The sequence below is a fragment of the Ictidomys tridecemlineatus genome, chromosome 15 (genome assembly GCF_052094955.1).
Source record: "Ictidomys tridecemlineatus isolate mIctTri1 chromosome 15, mIctTri1.hap1, whole genome shotgun sequence".
In the NCBI taxonomy this organism is placed as follows: domain Eukaryota; kingdom Metazoa; phylum Chordata; class Mammalia; order Rodentia; family Sciuridae; genus Ictidomys; species Ictidomys tridecemlineatus.
Window position 1 is genome coordinate 18,381,839 of NC_135491.1, and position 17,131 is coordinate 18,398,969.

General features: G+C 36.8%; 1 protein-coding gene across 11 annotated transcripts in view; it reads right to left on the reverse strand.

Annotated features, from left to right (window-relative positions):
• Positions 1-17,131, reverse strand: part of Lsm14a (LSM14A mRNA processing body assembly factor) — a 70,022-nt gene that overhangs the window by 4,803 nt on the left and 48,088 nt on the right. For 2 of the 11 annotated variants that reach the window (XR_013430803.1, XR_005731592.2), the window contains exons 5-11: positions 16,242-16,418; positions 15,886-15,951; positions 12,926-13,108; positions 12,635-12,806; positions 10,230-10,461; positions 5,627-5,683; positions 3,435-3,483 (exon numbers count right to left, since the gene is read on the reverse strand). Coding sequence is in view for 9 of the 11 variants with exons in the window: in XM_040280004.2 (XP_040135938.1) it covers positions 3,460-3,483; positions 10,230-10,461; positions 12,635-12,806; positions 12,926-13,108; positions 15,886-15,951; positions 16,242-16,418 (854 nt within the window). In the remaining 2 variants the exon portion in view is untranslated. Of the gene's footprint in view, positions 1-2,761; positions 3,484-5,626; positions 5,684-10,229; positions 10,462-12,634; positions 12,807-12,925; positions 13,109-15,885; positions 15,952-16,241; positions 16,419-17,131 lie in introns of those variants that run through there. The other 9 variants (XM_040280004.2, XM_040280003.2, XM_078032158.1 and 6 more) reach the window with 7 other exon arrangements.

The window sequence follows — 17,131 nt, forward strand, 5'->3', positions numbered from 1 at the left end:
ATACCACAGTCTGACAGCTCTGCACCATTACAGAGAACAAAAAAATCACATTAGATTCATTGTCCCATCTTGTGCTCTTAGGATCCAAATTTTCAAAACCACTAACTCTGGACAACTAAAATGAAAAGAAAAAAAAAAAATACACACACACACAAAGAAACAAACAAAACCCCTGTATGTTGCTCCTCAGAAGGCTGAGCCTGTTCCCATCAGACCAGTGCTTTAATCATGTACCTCTCTTTCCAGTGCAAACACCAATAGTTAGCTAGCTGGCTGCTGGCCAGCAAGCTTCTGCGCTCTCTCTTTCCTTAATTGACTAACTCCTAATCAGATGACACCTCTTCCAAGAAGCTGTCCCTGTGTGGCCAACTTAGGAGAGGCTGAGACAGCCTGCTTAGCAGTTTCCCATTTAGCATCCTCAAATCCAGAGAATAATGGCACTCTACCTTATTCTCCAAGTTTGATTCCAACTGGTCTAATATTTGTCAATGTTTACTTGTGTGTGTGTTGGAATTGAACTCATGGGCTTGCAAGTGCAAGGCAAGTGCTTGACCACTGAGCTGTATATATCTCCAGCCCTCGTCTGCTTTTGAAAATATAGTAATAACAGGCAAACCGAGCAAACTGGTGTCATCTGAGCTCCTATAGGAAGAGATCATGCACTCTGATTACCTTATAACATGACACTCCCCACCACAATTTAAACCAGTTTCATCTCTAGAGCAGGGAACTCCCACAACACATGAAGTCCAGACATGATTAGCTATAAAGAACAAAATTATTTAATCATTCTCAGGAAAAGAAGAGGTTGCTTCTCAGCATATGCAGTGAGTGCAGGGGTCCTACAGGAGCAGCTTCTCTGATAAGCAGATAACCCAGAGAGACAGGGCTAAAAGCCATGTTAAATTAAGAGAGACAACACACATTCATTTCCTTTGTTTATGTGAAGAATAAAAAACGAGGACTTAGTCTTCGAAGCAGACAAACCTTGAGGGAAACTTCAGTCTCACCCTCTCCTCCATATTCTATTTTCTCCCATATTCTATCCTACAGAAACATCCCCACCTCCTCTTCTAATTAGTCCTTCCCTGTCCTCAGTCCCAGTCCCAACCTGGATACTGGAGTTTTGAAAACTTGGGGAAAAGGATATGAAATTCTTGTGGTAACTCTACCAAGGCACTAGATCAGTCAATTATGATGTTGTATAATCTTCTCAAACCTGGCTGATCAGAACTACCTATGAGACTAATAGTACCTTATTGGCTTAGTTTTTTCATGTCACAATCTTTAACTCAGGAGTGTCTTATACTCAGAAAAGGAAGAAAAGAACTTTTAGCTTTCCTTATATATCTATAATAATAATAAATAAATCTCAAGAAACAAGTTAGAAATTGATTTAGTTATTACAGAATATAAACATTATCATAACTCTAATCACACACACATTGACATATATATTTTTTTGTGGTGCTAAATATGGAACCCAGGCTTTGTTCCTCCAACCTTATTAAAAGATGCTTTTCATTATATTTAATTTATATTGGAAGAGAATATTACTATTTAAGAGAAAGAACTTTGACAAACATTTTTTTATTGAACAGTTTTATTCTGTTTTAGAATAAAAACCTTGCTTTAATATTGTAAGGTGCACTGCAGGTACGCCATGCTGCCAGTTACTTTTGGGACAACAAATGTCCCAGTCAATGACCCAGAGAGCTGGGAAAAACGAGTGAACTCATACTTTCAGAGTGTGTAGAACTGGTATTTACAAGTTTTTCTTCTTGAAATTGGCCTGGGACTTCTCAGTCTACACAGGTATTGCCACAGCACTTGCTTTGATGCTCGAATGCCTCAGAAATATGTTCATTATCATGATTTGTGGGTCCTCCAAAAGGTTTAGTTGTTAACATGCAAGCAAATAGTACTAAACAATATTATCTAAACTATGGCTGCCAAGTACTGGATCTTAATAATGAAATCAAATTACAAAACATTTCCTTGTAGAGCTATACAAAAGATATAAAATTAAAATAAAAATATCAACCATCTTTAAATATTCCAATTCTCCTACAGTGCAGTTTTCCACATCTTTATCACTACTGAATGTTTTAAGGAGAAAGTTAACAAAAATCAAAGTAGATAAAAATATTTAAATCTTTGGATCCCTTTATTCCATGGCCTTCATAAAAACACAAAAGTGGCCAGATTTTTTCCACTATAGCTTAAAATATCAAAAAGATTTATTAGTAATTTATAATTAGCAATGAATTCTATACTGAGTCATCTGTGGGTCACAGGCCCAATGTTAATAATAATGTGTTACAAGTTTTCAAAATAATTTCGAACATTCTGAATCCTCTTGAAATATAATGGAATGAGTCAATGTTATCACAACAAAACTCCAGGCATATCAGGAAAAACAAGTTAACTGATGCCTAGTTTTAAAAGTCTTAAAAAAGGGGATGATTACTTATTTGAAAATACAGCTAAGTACATTCTTATCTATGATTATTTACATTCATATTCTGAAAATATTATTTGGAGAAATCCTGTGATATGCCATTTGCTACAAAATGAAGTTCTTACATTGAGCATGAAGAATTTATCCTTTTTAGATAATGGAAGAATGTATCAAATCTTCATTTATGTTCCAAACATTAAAAAATAAATCAAAAATATTGAGCCTGGAAAGACAAGGGAAAAAAAGACCCACCCATAACTCTGTTCCTCAGCACATCAACTTCTGCAAGGACACAGTATGTTTGCTGACTTTAAAATGTTTATTCTTTAAAAAATTAGTTGCTTTTTATACAGCTATACAAAGTTCTTAATGTTTCTTTGGCAATGGAATATAATGGAATTTTACAACTATATAAAAAAGTTACCTTTGCCTAAGAAACAGTATTTACTGTGTACATAGTTGACTGACAAAATTCTCTACCATCCAGCACCCTAATTGACGAAATAAGCTACCTCATATTATAGGATTTCCAAAAAGAAAGAGGAAGATAGACACACACACGCGCGCACACACACACACACACACATACACACACAACCTTCTGTGGCTCAAAACACAGTATCACGGCCCTATCTGCAGGCAACTTGCAATAATTGCCAAATACAATTTAGTGATAAGAAAAATCCTTTCAGTGATGAAAAAATACTTATAAGTCCATTGAAGTACTGCTTTAGTTTAACTATACATAAGAAATTACTTAACCCTTCTGCTATTCCAAATATATTTAGTGCTCATTTTTTAAGATGAGCCTTCCTCCCCCCAAAAGTAACTGCATTGTATCTTTGAAATTAAGCAGAAAAATAAACAAACAAACAAAACCCAGTGCTGGTGACAAATATACAGCAAATTCACTTCTTCATTCTTCACAAAGACTGAAACCAATTTTCAGGACCATGAAGAGCTAGAAATTCACCTATTTTCAAAGACTTGCTTGTAGACTATGCAGCAACTTTGTTGTCTTTCTAAAAAGGTGGGGGAAAAACAACCCAATTAGTCCATGCTCCAAAATTACTGGTTTATCGATGAGTCTTATCTTTCTTTTCATTTGCTTCAGTTTATTTAAAAAAAAATTTTTTTGTAGTTGTAGATGGACAGAATGCCTTTATTTTATTTGTTTATTTTTATATGGTGCTGACAGATTGAACCCAGTGCCTTACCCATGCTAGGCAAGTGCTCTGCCACTGACTTATAGCCCCAGCCCACTTTAGTTTATTTTAAGTTACCTCTAAATACACCTTTACTTTCATGGAAACTGATTTCCAGGAAACATTTTTCATAACTTCCACACTAAGTAGAAGCATATTATGTATTTAACACATTTTTCAGTCAGCACAGGTTAAAGCAGTGTTGTTGTGGGTTGGGTGGGGCAAAAAGCCACCCTAGACACAGGTATATCCCACTATCTTTGGTTGCCCAACTTAGTAATCAAATTCATCAAATATAACTGACAACTCTTTTAAAATAAGATTCATAAAACTGCAGAGTCTTTGAAAAGTCTTTATTAAGCAATAAAATACTGAGCCAGTAAAATAACATTTCCTGCTAGGCTCGGTAGCATACACCTGTAATTCCGGTGGCTTGGGAGGATGAGGCAGGAGGATCAGGATTTCAAAGCCTGCCTAACCAATTTAGCAAGGCACTAAGCAACTCAGTGAGACCCTGTCTCTAAATAAAATACTAAAAAAAAAAAAAAAAAAAAAAAAAGGGCTGGGGATGTGGTTCAGGGGTTAAGTGCCCCTGAGTTCAATCCCCAGTACCGGGGAGGGGGTGCTGGTGGTAGTGGGGGGGTTGGGTGGAGGGCGGCAAGGGGAAACTCTTCAAAATGTAACGTTAAGGGAAATCAATAATTCAGAAATCTACTTGTGGTGTGTGTGTACACGTGCATGCACACTCTCTAAAAACGGAACCCAGGGATGCTCTTCTGCTAAAGTTAAATCTCCAGTCCTTTTTAATTGTTATTTTGAGACAGGGTCTTGCTAAATTGCTGAGGCTGGTCTCAAACTTCTGATCCTTCTGCCTCAGCCTCCCAAGTTGCTGGGATTATAGGCATGCACCACTGTGCCTGGCTAGAAATCAATTTTAAAAAACAACTCACAAGGGGCTGGGATTGTGGCTCAGAGCGCACTTGCCTAGCATGTGCCTAGTAAGGCACTGGGTTCCATCCTCAGCACCACATAAATATATAAATAAATATATAAATAAAGACATTGGGTCCACCTATAACTAAAAAATAAATATTAAAAAAATAAATAAAACCCCCACAAATCAGAAGTAAGTTATGAAAAACAGAGTTGATGGGAAATTAAAAATAAAATGTAATCAAGTGAGAAAGCAATAAAAATCTAAAAGAGCCTCCCAGTGAGACTAATTCTAAACTAAAGGCCTGTATACAGCAGAGTGAGGGCTTCTATTTGCCTCCAAACTAACTGCTACTATGTACACACAGTTGGCCCTCCACATCCCTGGTTCTGTATATGCAGATTCAACCAAGTGTGGATAGAAACTATGGAGGAGATTCCATCAGTACTAAAACATATGAGAGGACATGTACAGGTTATATGTGAATACTTTGCTACCTTACTTTAGGGACTAGAGCATCCACAAATTTTGGTATTTTTGAGGGTCCTGAAACCAATCCTAAGTGGACATCAAGTAATGATTATAACTGATTTTTACTGCTAATTCTCTTTTTTTGGTACCAGGGAATGAACTCAGGGGCACTCTACCACTGAGCCACACTCTCAGCCCTATTTTTGTATTTTATTTAGAGACAAGGTGTCACTGAGTTATTTAGTGCCTTGCTTTTTGCTGAGGCTGGCTTTGAATTCGTGATCCTCTTGTCTAAGCCTCCTGAGCTGCTGGGATCACAGGCATGTGCCACTGCACCTGGCTTTCTGATTCTTACTCAAATTTAGAAACAGGGTGAAATACTTAATTTCATCTATGTATATAGCAATATTTGTACAATGTTATTTGTACAGTATTATTAAATTGAATTATATGTGGCATAGTACAATGTTGTAAAGAAATAAATGAGCTAAAGATGAACCCACTGTCCCCCACCGAAGCCAACCATAACATCTCCCAATTTATTTGTTTTTTTACCTTTCAGAAAGCAGTACGACCAATCCAGACCTTTTAGGGTCCAAAAGCTGTGGTTTTCTGAAAGGTAAAAAAAAAAAAGAAAAAAGAAAAAAAGAAAGAAAGAAAAAGAAAAGATACAAGGAGAAAGAAAAGGGGGTGTAGTGGAGGAAGGAAGGGGAGAGGAGAAAATAATAGGGGGACAAAGGGAGAAAGTATCATGGTGTCATTTCAAATACCTTATGGTCTCTGGATCTTGTGAAGAAACAGAGACTGAAGTGCATACTTTCACCCACCCACTGTGGAGGCTTAACCTCCTTGGCAGCAGCATATAAAATAGGGGCTGGCTACATTCTTATTATTACCCTAAATCCTAATCTGCTCCTGCCACTGCCCCTCCCATTCCCCCCAAATAAAGGGGGGGGGGCGGGAAAAGGCACCAGGCATCACAGAATCAGAAGTTTTAAAACATTTCAGTTAGGGAAAAATGGGCCAGAAGTCAATGTAACAAGTTTTGGCTTTATAAGTTTGTACCTAGATCAATAACCTCTTAGGGTCCTTAGTTTCCTAACCATCTAACAGTCTGGCTGATTCTTTTAAGCCATCTAAAAAATCTATGATCCAATCTTTACTTACGTTTTCATTAAACAATCAAGTTTTGTCTGCTCACCCCAAAGGTGTAATGATTCATATCAACACAGCACAAGGAACAAAGCTAATTCATTTCATGAAGGCTGCTGAGAAGGCACCTCTGGGAAGAAACACTAGATGATGTTTCAGAAATTATTTTATCCTTAAAGGTAAATTTCCTTTATGTAATCACTCACTGTTTCCAACCTTTAAAGATGCCAAGAAGATAGGATTTAGAAGGTGTAGGTTACTGAAGTTAGGAATATAAGGGTGGATCGATAGGTCATTAAACTCTGGAATGCATAAGGGCTACCCACAATGATGGAACTTCGGCTTTGATACTGATAAGCAGTAACTTCAAGGCAACCAAGGCTATGTGCTAAGATAGGTGTTTTGGTGGGGGAAAAGGAGAAAACAATCCTTAATGACAGAGGCTCCATCTAGCTGGCAATGCAGAACAAAAATAAATAAATAAACATAAAATAAAATATATGAAGTAGGGAACAATGAATGTATTAAAAATGCATACTAAGAAGTGAAAGGAGGTGCCTGACTTTTACCTATGTCTGTATCACCACTGAACTGTAAATACCAAGAAAACTAGGACAGATATATCTGTTTGTTATCACCAATGTCCAGCATAGTACTTGGCATATGTGAAAAATTCTGTAAAATTGGTAAATGAATGAGGTTACTAGAATTGGAATCAAGCTGTATATAATAGATGACCACAAACCAGCCTGCTTGAGTCAGACAGGTTAAAGGGTAATGAGAAATAGGGCTGGTATATCAACTGGAGACCCTCACAGAGTAAGAAAAGCAGGCCATACATTAGAGCCTTTTAGCTTTCAAGGCAATTGCCTCAGAGTTACTAGCACTCCTTGAAATTCTCAAGCAGGGGCTGAACTATCTGTGAGGAATAAAGACTCATGCAGATAAGTTCTACAATGCATTTGAATGCTGCAATAGCATGATTAAGATTTTTAACAAAAGACTCAAAATGACTATACAATATGATATGGCTTGAGAAAAAAATGTCTGCATGCCTATAATCCCAGCGACTTGGGAGACTGAGGCAGAATAGCAGTTTCAAGGCCAGCCTCAGCAACTTAGTGAGACCCCGCCTCAAAATAAAAACTAAAAAGGGCTCAGTGGTTAAGCACCCCTGGGTTCAATCCCCGGCACCAAAATAAATAAATAAATAATAAAAGAAATATTTATATTAACAAGTGCATAGCATGTACATGGCTTTAGGTCAATGAAGGTTTGTTGATTGAGTACTCATAGAAAGAGACATAATTGTTTGGTCATACAAAGCAAACATGACAGCTGTTTTTTCAAATATCTGAAAAACCAGCATTAAGTACGTTACATGTTTTGTACAGGGATAGAGTTTCACCAAAAAACTGAAGATAAAGGCAAAGAGATTTCCATTCAAACTGTGTATGTTTCTGAGAACCTAACAACTAGGGTATTTCTGGGGTGAGGTGGGCATCCTGATAAGAGTCACTACCGAAGAGGCTTATGTTTTGGCCAGGTGGTCAGATCTCAGATGTTTTCCAACTCTGAGAGTTTAATAATTACTTAAAAAGTATGTTTTATGTTAACTAAAACATAACTTCTTTCCACAAATTTCAAAAATTGGTAGTCCAGATGGTTTAGTAAACTCAAATGAGATCATACCAGCAACAATTACTATAATTCTCATCTGGATCCAATGCTAATTTAAACATACTTTTTCTCAAACCAAGTTGACTCAGCATAATCTTCAACAAGGAGTTGCTGTTGGTTCTTCAAAAAGTAGATGAAGTGGGATAAAGAGACTGAAGGTATGAAGATCCATCAGTGGGTTGTCATGATAACTGGCAGGGACATCTCAAAGGTAAGAATGCGGTGACATGAAAATTGATCATAATATGGATACCTTCACTGTGTGGATAGTATCTTTGTCAAGAGTCAAAATGGAACTCTGGGAGAAGGCAGAGCTGAGATGACTGGAGAGTGAAAAGATGATTAAGGTCAGTCTGAGGAAGGTTGACAGGATAGAAAGCAAGCAACGACAGAAAGGCAGGGCAGAAACATACAAGGTCCAAGCTGAAGAAGTGATTAGAAACTATGAGTAGATGAGTTTACAAAAGGGGGAGGGGAGTGGGGAGTGAGAGAATGGTCAAGCAAAGGTGAAAGAGTGTGAACATAAGCATGAATGCTCACAAAAAAAGCACACAGAACAGAAGAAATGGGTAAAAATGTCCCAAGATAGGAATAAGTTGGCAGCTAACAAGAGTAAAAAAGCCCACCTATCTGCTGCAGAGTAAATGAAGGAAAGATCTGTCCCAATGGCCACAAAGATAAGAGCCAACACTGGACATTTGACCTGGAGAAACAGGCAGATCATGAAGCACTTAATAGGCTGTTAAAGAGGACTTTTTTTTTTCCTTTTGTTTGTGTTTTAAATAAAAAACAAGTGTATTAAAAGAATTAGGATGATCCTAAGTTGAGGGGGTGATCCTTATGTCAAATATTGCAAAGATGTTAAAAGGCAAATATTTATGAAAATGTGACCGAATTCTAGAAGCAAGGGATTGCTGACAACCTTGAGAACAATAAAAGTGAGAAGGAAGAGTCATTCGTAGTTTCTAAGACAGATTCTCTCAGCTGGGATGAAGATTTTCCAACTGCATCACCCACTGGGGTTAGATAGTGTGAGAGAATAACTTGAGGCTAATTAACAGACATGAAAATTAACAGACCAGATCCCAAAGCTATTGTTCTTCTTCTAGAGAGATCAACAGTGATCAGTTTTAAATACTGGACAATAAGATTCCAGCCAGCATGTCTTTCTGTTTCCAGCTTTCCTCTGCTATTCTTGTAGACTTTTAAGGTATATAGACCTTATATTTTGAACTGCTTTATTTTTCTTCTCCACTACTCCTAAAATTAATGAACTAGAATGGTTTACGGGGACTAGGACAGTTACTATGCTGCCTTAATTTACAAATGCCTTTCAGTAGACAAGTTATATACATAAACATATTATATATAGTTACAGAATTTTCTCATATCACAAAATTTTCAAGACTACAGCAAATCAGAAAACCAGATAAAATTAAGAAAACTGACTCAGGAACCCTATTGCTAGGTTCAACACTCAGCATCAGCATCATCATTTACAAGCTGTGTGACCATGAGCAAGTTATTAGCTTTGTATCTATTTTCTCAGTTGTAAAACGAGGATGATAATAATCTACATCACAGAGTTGATGTGAGATTGAAATAATATGTGAAAAACATTTAGAACAATGACTGGTACTTGTTAATGACTATATAATATGAAATAAATATCCTTTTCTTGTACAATGTGTCTATGATCCTTCCAATGTTTGCTTGGTTTTTCTTTTCTTTTTTTGGTACCAGGAATTGAATGGCACCACACCCAGCCTTCCTATGCTTTCTTAAAAAACAAACAAACAAACAAACAAAAATAGGCATGATGGTGATTACCTGGTTAATCCTAGTGGCTCGGGAGGCTGAAGGAGGAGGATCACGAGTTTAAAGCCAGCCTGAGCAACTTAGCAAGATCTGTCTCTAAATATAAATAAAATAAAGGGCTGGGGATATGCACCCCTAGGTTCAATCTCCAGTACCAAAAAAAAAAAAAAAAAAAAAAGCCCTGACTCAATCTATAACAGGTTTGTGATAGGTTTTTAAAAATTTTACTGGTCAAAAAAACTAAAACCATGCTTCTAAAATAAATAGTAAATAATCACATTTCCAACTCTTAACTTCTGTTGAAAAGAGCACAGCTTAAAAAATTTTTTCTTGATTCCTTAGACAAGAAGTTATTGTCCTTAAGATTATATAAACATGCCAATCAGGCATATTCTCCACTGAATACTCAAACTAGGTTATTCTAATGCTCTCAAAAATATTTACCCAAAATAGATAAAATAAAAACATTAATGCCAATCGTATTATATATAATCATAATCATACTTACCCTATATTCAAAATCTGCAAACTCCCTGCCCCCACGACCTCCTCTGAATCCACCACGAAATCCTCGAGGGGTAGTAAATGTACCACCTCTGCCACCACCACGCCCTCTGCCACCACGGAAACCAAGACCTCCTCTGCCTCTGTACCCTCCACGACCACGGTTTGGACGAAGTGGAATCCCAAATGTTTCAGCATTTAATCTTCTTTCTTCAGCCCAGGTTGGTCTTCGTTCTCTATTATAAAAGCAAATGGTCTTTAGCATACCAGGTATAAAAAAACATTTTTCAGCAAAAATACATAGCATTGACTCCCAAATTAAGGCCAAGTAATTCCTAAGGATCAATTAAAACTAAGCATTTAAACTAAGTAGTCCACAGCATATAAATTTAATATCTTCCTATAGTATTTGGTTACATTTCATGTGAACATTCTTACAAATATAGCTGATAAAACAAAGATGACAAAGGCACAAATATAATGATAATCAGATATAATGGGATTTGCAATTGGTTCAACTAAGTACTAATGGAAAAGAGGCAAAGCCAAGCAGGCAAACCTTGTCTTGAAGAAGCTAGGAGATGGAGGGTAGTTTCTTGAATCTCCAGTATGTTCCTAGACCAATCTCTGGATTTCATGCCAATTAACCTAGTCAAATGTCTAACCCGTAGCTGTCATCCAGTCTAGATAACTGCAGTGCCCAGAAGAATCAGCCTCCCTATCCATTTTTAAATTGAAGTAAACAACTACCAGTAGATGGTGCCAAACTGCAGTAAGGACAAAACTCTTGAGTTCTGGATCCAAAGTCCTTTTACCTCACAATAATTGGACAATTTTCTAGACCCACATTTACTACAATATAACAGAGTTTAACTGTACTGGCAAACTTCAAGAAACACTAATTGTTTTGGTACTGGCTTCATGTAAAGTACAGTGTAGTGGGTGGGGTAAAGGAAAAGATTATGTATGTACATATGTATGCATTTTTGTAGTAGTGGGCATTGAATGCAGTGAGCTCTACCACTGAGCTACATCCTTGGTCCTTTTTAATTTGGGACAAGATCTCACTAAATCACCCAAGCTGCCCTTGATCTGACTTGTAATCCTCCTGAGAAGTTGGAATTATAGGTGTGTGCCTCTATACCCAGCTTAAAAGGTTAATTTAGATGTTAAAAGAATGCTTCTGTTTTAATTAGTAATATCCAAATGTGACAGCATCCCTAAACAAAAGTATATCGTCATTACTTCCTTTCACAGAACATTATTTAAAACTTTAGTATATAGAATGTTCTTTTTTCTTTTTTGCACCAGGATATAAACCCAGAGGCGCTTAACCATTGAGACATATCCCCAGCCCATTTCATTTTTTTATTTTGAGGCAGGGTCTCTCTAAATTGCTCAGGGTTTCACTAAGTTGCTGAGGCTGGCTTTGAACCTACAATCCTCTTGCCTCAGCTTCCTGTGTAATATAGGTGTGCAACGCTGTGCCCAGCAGCATTTTCTTTTAATAAAATTAAACATTAAAAAAAAAAAAATCAAGAGGCTGGGGTTGTGGCTCAGCAAGAGAGCTTGCCTTGCATATGTGAGGCACTGGGTTTAATCCTCAGCACTACATAAGAATAAAAAAACAAAACAAAAATAAAAAAATCAATTATGAGCCAGGTGCAGTGTTGCATGCCTATAATTCTAGTGACTTGGAAGGCTGAGGCAGGAAGACAGCAAGTTCACAGCCAACCTCAGAAACTTCATGAGGTCCTAAGCAACTTAGCAAGACCCTGTCTCAAAATAAAATATAAAAAAGTTGCCAAGTGAGGTGGTACATGCCTGTACTCCCAGCAGCTTGGGAAGCTGAGGCAAGAGGATCATGACTTCAAAGTCAGCCTCAGCAATAGTGAGGCACTAAGCAACTCAGTAAGACCCTGTCTCTAAATAAAATATACAATAGGGCTGGGGATGTGACTCAGTGGTCAAGTGCCCCTGAGTTCAATTCCCAGCACCCAAAAACAAACAAACAATCAAAGTAAGTAAGTAAGTAAAAGTCTGGGGGTGTGGTTCGCCGGTTATGTACCCCTGGCTTCAATTCCTAGTACCAAAACAAAACAATTTCCCCATGGGGCTGGGATTGTGGTTCAGCAGTAGAGCGCATGCCTAGCACATGCAAGGCCCTGGGTTCGATCCTCAGCACCACATAAAAATAAATAATAAACAAAATAAAGGTATTGTGTCCACCTACCACTAAAAACAACAACAACAAAAAAATTAAACAACAACAACAAAAAACCCACAACATCGCCTCATAAATTGTGATCTTTTTTAGGTATACATTAAACATTGTAAATTTATAAGAAAACATTTTATACTTCAACATCATAAAAGTATAAAAATATAAGAACATTTAAAGGACTATACCTATTATCATCACACGAAATATTATCAAAGAAGGACTTGGTTTTGTCATAATAGCAATTAGGTCCAAGTGGATCTTCTTCATCAGCATTTCCTTCACTGTTTTGAGTATCAACTCCTGAGTCTCCTTTATCTTCACCATTTACTGGCTTCTCTTGTTTCTCAAGTTTATCTTCTAATGAAAAACAAATACATACCATACAAATCAAGACTTGTACTAAATAAAACACTGAATCTGGAAAACATCCTTAATCCGCAATAAATAATTTCCTGAATAGAAAAACCAAAACTTACCTTTTAATTTAAGTTTATTATGAAACTCTCTGTCAATCTCCTCCTTGTTAAATTGTGCATTTGCACTTTCAAAGTCAAAGTCTTTCTCAAATTTCATTGGACCATCCCGCCGAATACCAAATCTTCCCCTGCCACCTCGATGACCTCCTCGCCCTCTCCTTGGAGCTGAGGAAGCACCTGGAACTATGTTAATAAAAAACATATACAAAGGACAATAAGTAGGTCATAGTAAATTTAAGACTGAAGTTGCTACTGTGGTCTTTATGGCCTAAATGATCAACAATAGAAATACTTATAAGTCTCTACATACATTACTATATTTGTATTTTTCCTATTAAAAATTTTTACTAAAGTTTAATGCACAGAGGAAGAATGGCATACATATCTGCCAAACATATGAAGAGCTAGAAACCTAGTAGGTTCTCAAAACTTAAAACCTTTTGTGAAAAGTACAACAGAAAACAAGATGTACAGTAGGAAAAATAAACAAGCACTAATCAGCACAAACTGCAAAAGTAAGAGATGTTAATTCTACAACACAGATAAAAGAGACAAGAAGCACTAGTTCTCTTTGTTCTGAACACTTTCCATTTCATTTTGCTATCTTCCTCCTCTATCTGGCTCCACATTACTCAAGCCTTACTGTTTCTTTAAATAATTTAAAATAATTTTTTATTTTCTGACATAGTTGGACACAATACCATTTATCTACATACCTACCTACTGACTTATTTATTTATTTATTTTAATGAGGTGTTGAGGATCGAACCTAGGGCCTCACATATGTTAGATGAGCACTCTCTCACTGAGCCACAACCCCAGCACAAGCCTCAATGTTTCTATATATTCTCTCTTTATAATTTTGGTCAATCACATGAGATATGATAGATAATAAACAATACAAGGGGCTGGGGTTGTGGCTCAGTAGTACAGTGCTTGCCTAGCATGTATCAGGCACTGGGTTCGATTCTCAGCACCACATAAAAATAAATAAAGGTCCACTAACACTAATAAAATATTTTAAAAAATAAACAAATACAAGGTAGTATAATCTACTGAGGAAACCTGAGAGCAAAAACACAAGAATAAGAAGAAAAAAAATAGAGGAATATGGAATAGCGTTTGACACAAATTAACCAAAAAATGCAGAGAACAAAGCAGTATGAAGTTGATAATTATGAGAAAAGTTCAATAAATAGTAACAAAGGTCAGAAGTGCCAAAGGCAATAGTTGTTGTGATGCATGCCTGTAATCCCAGTAGCTCTGAAGGCTGAGGTAGGAGGATCACAAGTTCAAAGCCAGCCTCAGCAATTTAGTGAGGTCCCAGGCAACTTGGCGACATCCTGTCTCTAAATAAAATATAAAAAAGGACTGAGGATGTGGCTCAGTGATAAAGTGCCCCCAGTTCAGTCCACGGTACCAAAAGAAGGAGTGACTAAAGGGTGAAAGGTAGGCTTGTGTTCACTGTTGAGGTTTGGCAAAGTGCCTGGATTTGAAAAAACAAACTGCAAAACCCCATGGCAGCATAGCCAGATGCTTCTTATATCTAGATAAGCAGGATTTTAAAAAACATTTAACTTTACTATTAAAACTGATTTGGCCACATACCAGGAAGTATGGCAAATCCATTAAAAAAAAAAAAAAGTTTTGGGCCTGGGATATATATAGCTCAGTTGGCAGAGTGCTTGCCTTGCATGCACAAGGCCCTGGGTTCAATCCCCAGCACCATATATACACATACACACAATTTAATCAGAGCTGGGATTATGGCTCAGTGGTAGAGCACTCCCCTACCACATGTGAGGTCCTGGGTTTGATCCTCAATAAAATAAACGTATTGTGTCCAACCACAACTAAAATATCTTAAAAATGTTCCGGTGATAATGTCTATGTCTATAAAACCTAAAAAAATGAACTCTAGTGAAGGGGAAGAGTGATGAATTTTAAAGTCAATGAAAGATACTTTGAGAGAAGAGTCTGTCTCTTTTACCAAATTAAAAAAGAAAAAAGAAAAAGAAAAATATAGTAAATCAAACCAAAACCTATGAATTCTACGGCTCACAGCACAAAAATGTACAGAGCTGGGTATAGTCCTAGTTTCTTAGGAGGCTGATGCAGGAGGATCCATTGAGGCATTCAAGGCCAAGCCTGGGCAACACTGTAAGCACCCATTTCAAAAATGTACAAGAGAAATGAGATAGTGTTTACACACATACACAAAATTATATCTATGTTTCTAAAATTTAGAAAATTACTTATTTCCCATTATGTAAATAAGATGATTATACTTTTTTAATTTGGAAGAGTTTTAAATTATAATCTGATTTCCATTAGTGAATTTGAAATTAGTAATACAATGGATGCTTTTGGGAAGGTATGGATTATAAAATAAGTAAACAAACAAACAAAAAACAAACAGAACCATGCCCAAATCCTATTAGTAGGTGATATTTAGAACTATTATTGAGTATTTGTCCCCTCTCCCCCCGCCAAAGAGTATATTTGATTTTAACTATTCTTCATTTTAAAATAATTATAGACATATGGAAGGAAAAAAAAGTGCAGACTGGTCCGTTATACCTATCACCTAGCTTCTCAATGGTAATACTTACACACCTACTGTACATTATCAAAACCAGGAAAGTGCCACTGGCACAATATAATCAGCTTATGTACAGATCTTATTCAGATACCACAAGTTTTTGATGTTCTTATTTTCTGTTATGTCTTTATATATGTATAGGTCCATGCCACTTTACCACATATATAGATATGCATAACCATCACCACAACCAAGATGAAGAACTGTTCTGTCACCACAAAGACACTCTATTGTGGTTAACAATCCTTAACAGTTAACAATCCCCACCTTTCATTTTTTTATAATTATGCATCATACATTTAATATGCTCTCCCAGTTGAGAAGCATAGGATATAGCTTTCAGGTCCAAGTAACTTACCCACTTGTCTCTTGTTATCATTTCTGAGTTGCTCATTTTCTGGCCTTGAAACTTTGTGTACTTCAGCTATAGAAGGAGACATGCAAAGTGAGAAAAGAACTCAGGACATACAAACAAAAACTTCTGTAAAATTAGAAATGGGGGGAAAACCCACAAAACAAAACCTATGTAGTGCCCAAAGAGTACAGCCACCCCACCACCACTTTGACTCAAATTTGAAGGACTGACCATTCTATTAAGTTCAGTTTAAACCTTCTAGGATTATTCATATAAAGTAAATCCTCTTAATGAAAATAAGGTGAGGTGAAAATGTTGATCAGTCAATCAAGGAACAGTAAATTAAGCTAAAGTTCTACCTCGCCTGTGCTCTTGGTTCTCTATTGCTTTTTGGCTGGTAGATGGCAAAGGCCTGGTTGATACAGGGCTCCTTCTCCCAACAGGTGCTGGAGCAGGTAAGTGGGCCGAGGCGGTCTGTACTGCTTGTTCCATGGTTGGACTTTTTCTCAAAGGGTCTAACTGAGGGCTTGAACGACCTAAAATGTAACCAAAAGATAAGCATCTACCCTAACCTGGGATTTCAAAATAACCTAGACCTTAAAAAAAAAAAAAAAAAAAATCTAGAGTTTTCTTTTCGTGGAACTGGGGATTGAACACAAGGCCCTGTGAATGTGAGGCAAACACTCTACCACTGAGCTATAGCCCCAGGCCCTAGAGTTTTATTTCTAACAATTCAAATTCTTCGCACAAATGTGAACTAATTGGGGCTGTGGCTGTGGCTCAGTGGTAAAGCGCTTGCCTCACACATGCAGGGCACTGGGTTTGATCCTCAGCACCACATAAAAATAGATTGTGTCCATCTACAACTAAAAAAAAAAAAAAAACAAAACAAACAAAAAAAAAAAAAACAAAAAAAAAACAAATGTGAACTAATTAAAACTGGTTATCTTTATTGGTCTGGTCATCATTCTAAAAATTTTTTTCCTCCTTTTTTTGGTACTGGAGACTGAACCAAGGGGTTCTTTGCCACTGAGTTATGCCCCCAGTCTGTCTTATTTTTTGAGGCAGGGTCTTACTAATTTGCTGAGACTGACATTTCAAGCATGTGCCATTAAGCTCAGCAGTCTGGTCATTAAAACAGAACAAAACAAAGACCCTTTACACTTCCACAACTTTTATCTGTGTTTCTACCTAGTGGAATAAAGTTTCTCAAAAATTGTTGCTCAATACAAAATTCCTGGGATATCAA